The sequence below is a fragment of the Pezoporus occidentalis genome, unplaced genomic scaffold (assembly GCF_034315485.1).
Source record: "Pezoporus occidentalis ecotype Australia unplaced genomic scaffold, CSIRO_AGI_Poc_V1 ctg28, whole genome shotgun sequence".
In the NCBI taxonomy this organism is placed as follows: Eukaryota; Metazoa; Chordata; class Aves; order Psittaciformes; family Psittacidae; genus Pezoporus; species Pezoporus occidentalis.
Genome location: NW_026914718.1, coordinates 554,483 through 567,181, shown reverse-complemented (window position 1 = coordinate 567,181; position 12,699 = coordinate 554,483). Strand labels below are relative to the sequence as shown.

The following is a 12,699-nucleotide window of genomic DNA, read 5'->3' as shown; positions in this document are numbered from 1 at the left end:
TCATAGAATCCCAGACTGGTTTGTGTTGGAAAGGACCTTAAGCTCATCCAGTTCTAACCCCCTGCCATGGGCAGGGACACCTCACACTAGAGCAGGTTGCTTCCAGCTCCGTCCAACCTGGCCTTGAACACTGCCAGGGATGGGGCAGCCACAGCTTCTCTGGGCACCCTGTGCCAGCGCCTCAGCACCCTCACAGGGAAAAACTCCTGCCTAAGAGCTCATCTCAGTCTCCCCTCCGGCAGGTTAAAGCCATTCCCCTTGGCCTGTCCCTACAGGCCCTTGTCCAAAGCCCCTCTCCAGGTTTCCTGCAGCCCCTTTAGGCACTGGAGCTGCTCTAAGGTCTCCCCTTCAGGAGCCTTCTCTTCTCCAGGCTGAACCAGCCCAGCTCTCTCAGCCCGGCTCCAGAGCAGAGCTGCTCCAGCCCTCGCAGCATCTCCATGGCCTCCTCTGGACTCTCTCCAACAGCTCCACATCCCTCTTGTGCTGCTGCCCCAGAGCTGGATCAGGACTGCGGGGGGGTCTCCCCAGAGTGCAGCAGAGGGGGAGAATCCCCTCCCTTGACCAGTGCTGCTCACACTCTGGGGGTGCAGCCCAGCACACAGGGGGGATTCTCAGCTCAAGCACACACTGCGGCTGGGCCACTGGGAGCCTCTCCTCACCCAACACACCCCAAGTCCTTCTCCTCAGGGCTGCTCCATCCAGTCTCCACCCAGCCTGTGTTTGTGCCTGGGACTGCCTGAAACCAGTGCCCCAACTTGCACTTGGCACTGTTGAACTTCATGAGGTTCACAGGGTTCCACCTTTCCAGCCTGTCAAGGTCCCTCTGGATGGCATTGTTCCCTCCCTCCAGCGTGTCAACCACCCCACACAGCTTGGTGTCATCAGCAGCTCGCTGAGGGTGCATTCAACTCCACTGTCCCTGACAAAGATGTTCATGTGGATCAAAGCCCAGTTGCTCTATGATGCCAAACTAGCTCAATACTCTCCAATAAATTTAGGATCTAGAGCTCTGAATAAAGTTTGACTCACTTCCCAGGATTTCTTTCACAAAACACCACGTGCAACCCTACAGTGTTGCATTCAACACCACCCCATCATTGTTCAGAGCAGGTTTTATTTACGGGTCAGGAAGATGAGTGGAAGCACTGCAGCGCTGCAATGGGCAGCACATTTCCTCCCCAGATTGTTCTTCAGTGGCCCAGGGCACCGGATTTTCTGAAAGGATGACTATAGGAAATTACTTGATATGGACAGCAACAAATATGTCCATTTAAAGCTTTCCTGTACTCAGTTGCTTTCAAGCAGCAACATATTCTGAATGTGTGTACTAAACACTTTTGAGAGCTTTAAAATACACCTATTTGCTTGATTATACAGATGAGTACTGGTAAACTAATTAAAATGTTCTCTTCTTTAACAGACCAAAAGGTAAACTAAATGACCCTATATAAGAATACTCACTCCTGCCACTGATTTTCTTCATAGCAGCTGCTCATATTAAATACTTTCATAACGGTTGCATCCAGGAGATCCAAGCAGCAAGGATGAGTTGTGATATACACCATATTCCCAGGAAAATCATGAGGAACAATCCTTGCCACAGCAGCAGAACAGGTTATTAATGCAGCAGTCCACAACTGCCATCAGTTACTTTGATTAATTTAATAGACAATTACACTCTTTGTCTTGGATGCTTCCTGGCAGAAGTAAATGCAGTCAAACAGAGGCTTCAAGCTCTTATGAACAATAATTATTAGACAAAATTGCTCTCCATAGAAAGCATTCCTGGCTCTGCATAAAAAAAGCACTGTAATCACAGGAAACCTTTGGATGTCGCATTTCCTTCCCAGTTTTCAAGTCTTGGAAGCTTTGCTTGCTCAGCTGTTTACACTTGCTGAATTAGAAGAGAACAGAGATAGTAACACTGAACCAAGATGGTAACAGTGGTCCAAGACAGCACTTTGGAAGGCTGGGTGTTCATTTCCAAAGTAAGCTATGAATGTAATCTAAACAGAAACCAGGCAGTTAAAAATCATTCATGTATTTGAGTTTTCTCCACACTGTATCAAATTCACCGTTAAGATTTTTTTTTGCATGGGGCTTTCTAACAGAATCAGACTTGCTGATCCTTAGGGGTCTGTTCATCCGTGACATGAACACTTAACGGTAAACATAAAGTGCTTGACAGGAAAAGCTCACCCTTTGTTTGCCCTTCTGTCACAAGTTCAAAGTTTCAACCAGCTCAGGTGAGTTCCAGGGAAGAAAACAACCAATCTGAAACTCGAAAGCCAGGAAATCTAAAGGGCCGGACTGGAATTTTATTGTCTAGAAAAGCACAGAAATAAGAGTTAGGGAGGAGTTAGGAAGGGGGCTGTTGGATGTCTCTGGTGAGGAACTGGTTAGATTTAGGTGAGTGCAGTTTGTAAAGTAATGCCATCCCAAAAGGAAGACTTACTTGGCAAGGAGAATTGGTTTTCTGACTGCGCCAGACATAGCATAGAGACAAGAACCAGCTCCTCCGTCCTCTGCTGGGTGGTAGTATTTACTCACACAGCAAGGCCTGTGTACTTCTCCTAGGTAAAGTGCACAAGATGCCCAGTTTCATCAGAACCATCACACTGCAAGATCTATATAAAGTGGCTTAAAATGCAGGGTTTGAATTGTAACATACACCTTTCTCAACAGGAAACCCTGCAGGAAGGTGGCTAAGCTGTGGCCCTCAGACACAAACACAGCAAACCCCATGATTTGTGAAGGAATGGCATATGTTTCCCTGCTGCTCCTACAACTGACAGAAATGTGGGAGTCAGCCTCAAGTGACACTGCACTCAGAGTTTGCCTGCTACGTATCTAAATACGAACAGCTTTGTGAATTAACACGCCTATCTCAGGCATAGAAAAACACAGACTGATTTCAGTATCTCCTCTTCTGCGGGAGGGAATGAACACGAAGAGAAGTAGCGTAGGGGAGAACAGCATCTTAAAGAACACAGCAGTATGGCCTCTGGACTGCAAACACTGAAGTGGGACTGAACGTGTATTTCCTCACTCAACACTGGCAGGTCTGTGATTCTGAAATTACAGACCACCTCTGACTTGTGACTGCAGCAAACCAGACCAGACCTTCCCAGGCACCCAAACAAAGCATCCTCTTTAAGACTTGAGTAGTTTTTAAAAGGTGTGCTCACAGCTGCACTTCAGTTCTTAGAGCTTTCTTGTCTTCTGGCCTTCCCTTAAACTACATGGATGACTCCAGCACATCAGTCATCAAATGCCACGTCATATAGTACAAGACCTCACCCTGGAAAATCTGAAAAACCTTGTTCCATGTATGGGCTGGTTTCAGCTGGGATAGAGTTAATTTTCTTCCCAGCAGCTGCTGCAGTGCTGTGTTTCAGCTTGAGTCTGAGAACAGTGCTGGTAACGCACTCATGGTTTAGTTGTTGCTCAGTAGCACTTACCCTGTTCAAGGACTTTTCAGTCTCATGCTCTGCCAGTGAGGAGGGGTACAAGAAGCGGGGAGGGAGCAGAGATAGGACCCCTGAGCCAAACTAGCCAAAGGGGTATTCCATACCATAGCATGTCATGCCCAGGACAGAAACTGGGGGGAGTTACCTGTACAGACCTGTCCGGAGCCAAGTGATCACATATTATGTCAAGGCACTGAAGTCGCAATATTTGCTTTGCTTGTTGCAATGCTGATGCCTGCTGAACTCAGTGCCCTCAGCACTGGGCAGTGGGAGGCAGAGGAGGATTCCTCAGACTGTAAAGTGCCAGAGCTGTGACCATCACTGCTAACATGCCCTTGCTTTGGTATTCTCTTCTGATGACCCATGGGCACCTATTTTCTGACCTGCTTTTTCCTCTTAGAGTAACTTGGTCTGAAGTTTCCAAAATGCATCAATTTTCTGGATGCCGTATGAAACCAGTTCTTTGACAGGCAGGTACTTACAAGCCTCTTAGGGCATTTACTTGCTAAACTCACTCTGGTGCTGAGCAATGAGCTAAACAGACTGGTTGTATGTTATGCTCCCTGAAGAGCAAATATAAACTGGAATGAAATTTCTAGAACAAGCATTGCATACAAAGGACATACTATGAAAGTGTTAAATATTCCCTGTTTTCTTTTCTAATGTTTTCTTAAACTTCATCTTCTTTTTCAAACACCCTTTATAATAAATTCATTGCCAAAATGCTTTGGTGATTTAACACAGGTAGGCAGAGGTTTCAAGCTGCTAGGCTGCCACTCAGACACAGAAATAAATGGTAAGGTAAAAGAAAGAAGCTTAAGCACAGCAGAAACCTTTTCATTAACACTGTAGTTCGCATTTTCATACAGTGTTTGAGCTTGATCTTATAATTCCAAGGGAGATGAGCACATCCTGAAGTCCCTTCTAATTGCACAGGTCTCAGCTTTCATTAAAATGCACAGATTATGCCTGCCTTAGCATGAGGCAGTTTTATTAACTCTGCGTCATCTCCCCACTGGGCATCAAATGCCTTTGCAGAGAACTACAACCAACAGACACCCTTCTAAAGCACTGAGAAGTATTAATAACACACTCTTTTGACCAGATATGAAAGCATCAAAACAACATCAATGAAACAAGAAAACCACAACCAATGTGTAATCTCAAGCTGTTTTTAAAACACTCCCACTGTTTTCAAGAACAAAAAATATTTTGCTAATCTTTGGACAACATTTCACTGTGACCAAGTATGGAATGGATTTAGAATCTAACGCAATCCATTTCAGGAAACTAGGAGCTGCATCTATTCTCCACCATCAATACAGAGGGGTTCTTACAGTGAGTTTTCTTACAACACTTCAGTAACAAGAATAGCATCTTTTGACAACTTTAACATACTGCCCATAGAATAACACGTATATTGCTCCATTGCTTCTTCATCACATACTATCTTCCATGGACTTGATACTGCCTAGCTTTTTATATTCAGCTACGTATATTTGTATCCCTTACTCCTCTGAATCAATGGCATGTCAGAACTTTTGATCAATGGCTAAAATATGTACAGACTTTGTAAAGGTCTATGTGAAAACATGTGACATGGCTATAAACAAAACCAGTCCGTATTTAGCTAGCTAAATGGATTAACCTCTAAAACATTTCATTCTTATCTCTAAACCAGAGATTAAAGCTCTCCTAAATTATTCAGTGCACTGGGAGAGTACCTCTCATGGAAATCTTAGCCAAATTAGTGGGGGAAAAAACCTCAATTAAATCTACTTATCAAACAGTCTAGTTGTAAACACCTAAGCTTTAAATATTTTGGTTAATATAACTCACTAAAAGCAGGCACAGACTACAAATATTTTGAGTTATTTTCAGTTCCAATTTGGTGGTTCTTTTACAACATATTTTCCTCCATTTGGACTGATGTGACTTAAATGAAACCATTAAACTATTCATCATGTGAGATGCAACATTATTACTTGCTGTGAATTTGAACTGAAACCGCTGCTAATAAGCACTGCTTTTTATTCTGCAGGCCAGACAAGATACAGAGTTTCCATGCTTGTATCTGAAGGATATGTTAAGAACTGTATTACAATGAGTAGTGGAAAAGGAAGGAAGCCTGGGACAACAAAGACTTGAAAATATATCAAGTCATCTCTAGACTTTGTGCAATAAAAGGTCTGCATAATGATTACGCTTGTTCAGCTGAATATGCCAATGAAACTAATCCACGGAGGAAAAAGTGTGACCCAGATCATAAAGTATTATATTGACTTCAGTGTTTACAATGGCCAAGAAGTGGTCTCTGAACATCTATGACCGCTTTACAGCATTCCACATGCTCCTTCTGAAAGATCTGATTAAGTTCATGCTGGTAGAATCTAAACAGGAGAACTGATTCCTTTCCTACTTGCTTCTGAAGCCTATGGAGGCTTCACATGCACTACTAAATGGTATATACGATCATAACTAAGAAACATCAGCTGTTTCACTATACATATATTGTGGAGGTGGGCACTCTACTCAGTCACAAGATAAACATGTCAAGGCCAACTGCAGGACAACAAAAAACATCACACAGACCTTGCTACCTGCCTTGTAGTAAAAATTACACATTTCTTGTCTCTCCTTGTACTTCTTACTGCTCCTTGATAGCCTCACTGTTTAAAACCAACCAACAAACAACAGAAACAGAACCACCCCCAAAACACCCCAACCCCAAAATCACAACAGCAAAACCCAAAATGTACCTTTTGGAGGACAGAGCCTATGATAACCATGCACTGAAGTGGATGCACTGCTGTTCTGAGCAAATAAACGCAGATGTCTGGAAATAGTTCCACACCTTTCTCTAGTTTTGGATGCACATAGCTTATATGAACAGTTAAGGGAGAGAGAGGAAGGGAGGTATAAATAAATATTATAGGTAACATTTATGTATTGTGGAGAAAGTTTTTGCACACCATAAACTGGGATTTTTTTCCCCTCTCACAAATTAGTACCACTCTTCTTCCCTATGCTACTAACCCTCCTAACACATGAAAACATTTTCAGTTCGGAACCTTGGCTTTTTTATCAACCAACCAAGCAGCGTGTTTCATTTCCCTTCCAACTCAGTGACTCAAAGAAATTGCAGTCGTAGGATAACAGTCTGAAATTCCAACAGTCTAGAATTATAATCAGTAATAGATTTATGCACTAATGAAGGTATCTGCTAGGTTGTGACTTAGTCCTCAGAGAGGTTTAGGAAATACTCATCACTCTACTGGGTGATGGAACAGACTAAGCCTCTTAGTCAATGGGGGGAATTTAGGATTACAATGTCTGTGTTCAGATAAAAACAGGGTCTGTATGAGAAAAACTGTGGAATTCCACCAGACCTGAGGAGTTCCATGAGAGACTGAGGAAAAAAAGATGATTTTTGGACAATTTTTGGAAAAGATGCAGCTCATACGTGTATCAGAAGCTTTGAGTACAGCACCTGGGCTAACTCCATGGTGGGTATGAAAAGGCACATGCTTGAAAGCTCTGAGATTCCTCATACCAGGAGCAGTGTTATCATTCCACCAGATGCACTGCTTGAACTATGCAAGTTTATTTAGGTTGTTCAGAAAAGATGGAAAACAAGACATCACGTCTTTCCGTCAGTACATGGACAAGGATTAGAGACAATCTGTCCTTGTTCCCCAGACTGTGTTGCCTTCTGCTGCAACACAGAGCCCATTTGTGAGGGCACATTTTCTGCAAAGCTCTATCTATGCTTTGGCCAGGGCTGAGGAAGGGGCAGCTCCTCATGTCCAGCCTGAGGGGTGGAGTGACAGGGGCGGTGAGCCAGAGTTCAGTCCTCTGGCAAAGAGCTTGTTATGGTTTTGTTACTTCTGCATACAAAGGGACTTCAATTAGCTGCATGCTGTCTAAGATAAGAGAGCCTTTATAAGCTTCCAAATGGCCTACAAATAGTGCTTCTGTTCCTCCACTGATGTGTGGGACTCTCCAGCAGGACATACAATGGCTATTGTGTTACTCAGAAAGTTCTATCTGGAGCCTGCTTTTTCATGGGCTATTTATAAATCTAGCCAATTTACAGACTGCTCAAGTTTGCCTTTAGAAACAAGGTGTCTTTCAAAAGGTAATTCAGAATGAACTGCAAGGGTGCTGCATTACTTGCAAGCTATGTAAAGTGAGGAAAAGGGCAGTGAAACCATGGCAGGAAGCGATCACTAGAGCAGCAGCACTGACACAGAAGGACAGCATGCCTGGACAAAGACTGAAGGAGCTTAAACTTGCTCCCATCTGAGAAAGAACAAGGCTCTGGAAAGGAATCCTGCTCTTTCTAGGGGGCACAGGCAGGATGGCTTAAAGAAACCTATGGGGAGTAGGAAGAGGTAGAGCACAGATAATGAAAGGGAGACAAATCAATCATAGAATGGTTGGGTTGGAAGGGACCTTAAAGGCTAACTGGTTCCAACCCCCTGCCACTAGACCAGGTTCTTCCAAACCCTGTCCAACCTGGCCTTGAAACGTAACACTGATACATAACAGCACTGGACTGACTTTTCCTAACAAACTGCTTTCCCCTGGAAAGAAAACGAAGATTTCTAGGGCTAACAGAGCACCATTTTATACAGGGTTTTGTCAGGCTTCAGTGAGGATAGTGCCCTTCACTTCAATAAACAGTTTAAGAATTAGATGAATTCAAGATACAAAGTATACAGTTTATAACAAGAATTATTTACAAAAGAACAGATAATTTTATCACTTTTGTATACATAAGAACTGGATGTCACTGTAATTCTTGACTACAGAATACACAAAAGCATGTACTATTCTTTTAAAAAGTATACTCTTACAAAACCACAGTAGTTCTCCCTTGATACTGTATGTGCTAACAACAATGAAATCTATTCTCTCCAAGGAAGTGGGGAGGAAATAAGATAGCAATATATCTAGAAAATTGGTAGCCAGATGTTACAGCATCCTTGGAACTAACTTGGAATACAGGCAAGCAGCAAAGCTGAGATGCAGAACAAAACAATACTGAATTCAAGGGTGAGCTGAACTGAGACAAAAGAGACAGTATCTTAACAGCAGAAATAAGAGTCCATGACTCCAAAGTCCTCAATCTGTTGAAAATCTCCGGAGAAGTCAGTATGTTTCCCAACTTCTGCCAAAAGAAAACCCATGACAGCATTTAAAAGAAAAGTAAGGCTCAAAAGAAAGTACTGAAAATTGGGGCAGTAAGAATTCTTCCAAAGTCTGTTAAGAGTCACCTTTGTCACATGGCATTGGAGGAGCCTCAACCACAGGAACAGCTGCTTCTGTTCCCTTCAGATTCTTGGCCTTATTCAACACACAAAACACGATGCTCTTGCTCTAGCCACACATTAAGGATTGATAGCACAAGCAATGAGAAGACGTCTTCTTCACTTCTTGCCGAAGTCAGAAGACACAGAAGCAAGTAAATACAGTAAACAGATACTTACTGTAGATGCAGACAATAAATAAAGTAGAATAGTGAAGGGAAAAGAGAAAAAAAATATATATAAAGTAGGATTCTAATAGTGCCTCTGGCAACAGAAGTTTCTGTGCTCCGCTGGGAAAGTCACCCAACTAACATTTCTTAGAGGTGCTTATTGCATGTTTACTACTGACCCACCTCATACCCCTTTAACCTTAGTCTCAAAGTACATTATGTTTGTGCCTAAAAGCAAAGCCATGGACAGCTGAGCACTGAACCTGTAGCATTCAGTACATCTTAAGCATGATTTTTAAAGGGATATTCAAAGGGAGAATAACTTGCTTTGGTCTAAGCTAGAGTAATTATTTTTAGTGTCCCATTAATTGAGTACAACCAGCATTTGAGAGATGACAGCATTTGGAACTAAGCAGGAGAATCACCAACAAAATAGAAAAATACACTCAAAGCCACACAGTTTTGCAGGGCTAATTCTTAGCAACATCAATGGAAACCATTCAACAACCAAGTGTTCAGTAGATGAACCCAGTGTACGCAACCTGTAATTGATTTGCTGAAGCAGCCTTCAGAAAGAACTCTACTACTAATTATTTAAGAGTTGAGAGAATAAAGGGCAAAGCCACAGCAACTGAGCCATAAAGAATGTCTTGAACTGGGTAGAAGCCTGCTTTATTATTTTATGCTGTGTTGACGTTATTTGCTTTTGACAGCTATTAAATGAGGCAAATGAAACAAGAAGTGCTGAACTCCAAAGTTAAAACCACAACAATCGCTGTTATTGCATCAAAATCCACCATCACATTTATTGGAAACTCTACTATTAAGATCCTGCCTGAAAAGGCTAGAACTATACTATATAAACTATACAGTACTATAACTATAGAACTGTAACTATAGAACTACATATACATATTAATTGTCATCTGAACATCTTCTAAGGCATACCACTTAACTGAATGCCTGTGATTTGTATTCAGGTTTTAAATAAATCATGTTAGCTTCCTTCAACATCCAGCACTTTCTGATGCAGGCACCTGGAATACTATTATTTTAGCTTCCTGCTTTAGAATAGTTTTGCACAGAAAAGGGGGTGGCTAACAACAGCTTTGCTGCTGTTTTTAGCAGCAAAGAGTTAAGGCCTGAAAGAAAAATAATAATAAAATGCATAGCTAAATCCCATTAAATCTTGAACCACATAATCATCTATTATCAATTACTTTTCCATGCTGGCTCATTTATAAACTTTATTGTGACAAAAAAACCCTTTGGAACATTCATTCCTTTGATTAATGACCTACTTGACTTGAGCATAGCTACTGCCAAGCTCTATTGTCAGCTTCGCTTGCCTAGAAGGACAGCAACATGGGTACCACCCCTCTTCCCTCAGATGGAGACAAAGCCTAGTAACAACCATAAAAAACTCAAGTCTCTTGACAGTACCACTTTGATATATCAAACATCAGCAGAGACATCATGGAACAATGACACCATGCAAACAACAAGAGCAGGATAGCATCAAACACTGAGTTGCATTTCCTCTTATCGCCATGACACAACTGCCTGATTGCTCCATGCCAATTTTTGACACTGAACATGGGACTCCCTTGGATAATTCTTCATTGTTTACTTCTTTTTTTTGATGTGATTAAAATAGCACAGCTGAGTTCTATTTCTCCAACTTGCACATGTCTAAATTCATCAGGCCTATGTCCCACTTATAAAGGAATAACCACAACTGTGTTAGTTGCTTTCATGCTCAGTTCAGTTTCAAATTACTTAAGATGTAGGGGTATCTTACCAGGGTTGGTACCAGTTCTGTACACCTCAGATGGGCTGCTGACCTTATGGCTGGCGGGAATATGCTGGTGGTACAGTGGAGGTGTTTTTACTAGGAGAGAAGGAAAAGCACAATTCCTCTTCAGTAACAGCTAAAATGTTAATAGTGCTATTAAAATAAATGGAGACAGACATTCCTTACCATACGGTGTCTCTGGTGACAGGGGAAAAGCTGGTGTGGATGGGACAAGTTCATTTCCATTTTTTGTTGGGGAGAAGATTCCCCCATCTATTTCATCTTGGTAACAAGCAACAGCCATCTAGAAAGGGCACAACAAAGGCAAAACTACAGTGTGAAAATTCCCACTGAAGACTACAACACAGTGAGGCATTTTTCACGAGATGACAGGAGGTTTCCTATAATCCGACCTACTGTTCCAGAAGACAGATCTTGGAAAACTGAAAAACATGCATAAAAACTGAAAACAGAGAGGACAAGAGCAGGACATCCTCAAACACTGCAAGGGCATTTCTGAGGTCGCTACTGTCATTTGTTCTTCTTATTGCCACAGTGCAACTGCCAAATAGTTTCACACAGAATCTGGACATTGAGCATGAACATGGGATTCCCCACTGGACATCTGGTTCAATAATAAGTATTCCTTGAAAAATTCTTCATGGTTTACCTCATTAGTCTCCCCTAAAGGAATCGGTGATCCTGGGTTTACAGCCTGGTCTGCAGCAGGAGACTTCATCCATCCACACCTGGTATACGACGGCTGCCCAGGGACATCGTTGTCATACTGCCCAACACTTAACTTTCTCATCCTTCTCCCTGTTGCATTGTCATCTGGTGTCCCTGGTGCTGAAAACAAACAGGTAAACTGATTAATAACCTCTGTTTTAATTAGAGCTGTTAAAACAAACTTCACCATTGTACCTTCAGTGGTTCTGTTCAAGGATGCTCATGAAATAACTGGTTTCGTAACTGCTTTACAAAACCACACAGGTGGGGAAACAAAACAATCAGTCGTAGTCAGTCTTGCTGGCACAAGTTAGAACACATTCGCAGTACACCTGGCTCCAGACGAATAACGCAGCATCCTGCTTCATTTTTGGAAGAGATTAATCTCGGTGCCCCCGTTAGGGCCTGCCAGCAGGCGCCGCTATGGGCAGCCAAATGGGAAACCTCATCCCGAATACCCGGCAGCAAAACGATTGCTGTTTTCTAGGACTGCATTTCTCCTGAAAAAAAAAACCAACTTCTTTTTAGCTAACACACACTCCAGCCCTTCCTTATAAACACAGCTCACTGTGTACCTTGTGTGTCACACATGGCAATCACACTTAATCACAAAATTAGGTATCAGACACACACAGGAGCTGTACTGTAACCTGCTGGAGCCTGAGGAATAAGCACAGGAGTAAGCTGAGCCAGCAGAACAGTTGAGGATATTCAGGGGCATAAAGCAGTATTTGTTTCCAAAGTCACTAGATTGCCACTAGATGTAGCTTTATGATTAGCAAGGCTTTATACAGTCATCCAGTCCCACCAACAAACACTTTGAGAATATCCCTGCAGCAACTGCTTTTTCCACCCTTCTCAGTAAGAATAAGCGAACAAGAAGCATCCCACAGTAGTCTTTCCTGCGTACAGGACAGTACAAACACAACTGCGTGCCTAGCAACTTCTCAGATACTCATTCCACCTGAAAGGTTCTAGCCAGAGGAAAAGGGGCTAAATAATGTTTAAAATATGGAGGCTTAAAAAGTATTTTCACTTTCCAAGTTGTACCATAAAAGCCATCTCAGCTGTGTCTTTTACAGGATGTGCTAGGTATATTTATATTGACTCCATAAAAGAAATAACTGGCTACATTTGGACCCTGAAATTTAACCCTATTGGTGGAATTTTCCAGAGTGACTAGTAGGATTTTATTTAGTTCTTGGCTTTAGTAGTGGTTACTG

The 12,699-nt window shown here is 42.3% G+C and overlaps 1 protein-coding gene across 3 annotated transcripts in view; it reads right to left on the bottom strand.

The window, feature by feature from the left end:
- Positions 1 to 12,699, bottom strand: part of TNS3 (tensin 3) — a 197,475-nt gene that overhangs the window by 31,690 nt on the left and 153,086 nt on the right. For 2 of the 3 annotated variants that reach the window (XM_062625324.1, XM_062625325.1), the window contains exons 20-22: positions 11,418 to 11,596; positions 10,934 to 11,051; positions 10,754 to 10,843 (exon numbers count right to left, since the gene is read on the bottom strand). In XM_062625324.1, coding sequence (XP_062481308.1) covers positions 10,754 to 10,843; positions 10,934 to 11,051; positions 11,418 to 11,596 — 387 coding nt within the window. The remainder of the gene's footprint in view (positions 1 to 10,753; positions 10,844 to 10,933; positions 11,052 to 11,417; positions 11,597 to 12,699) is intronic. The other variant, XM_062625326.1, reaches the window with a different exon arrangement.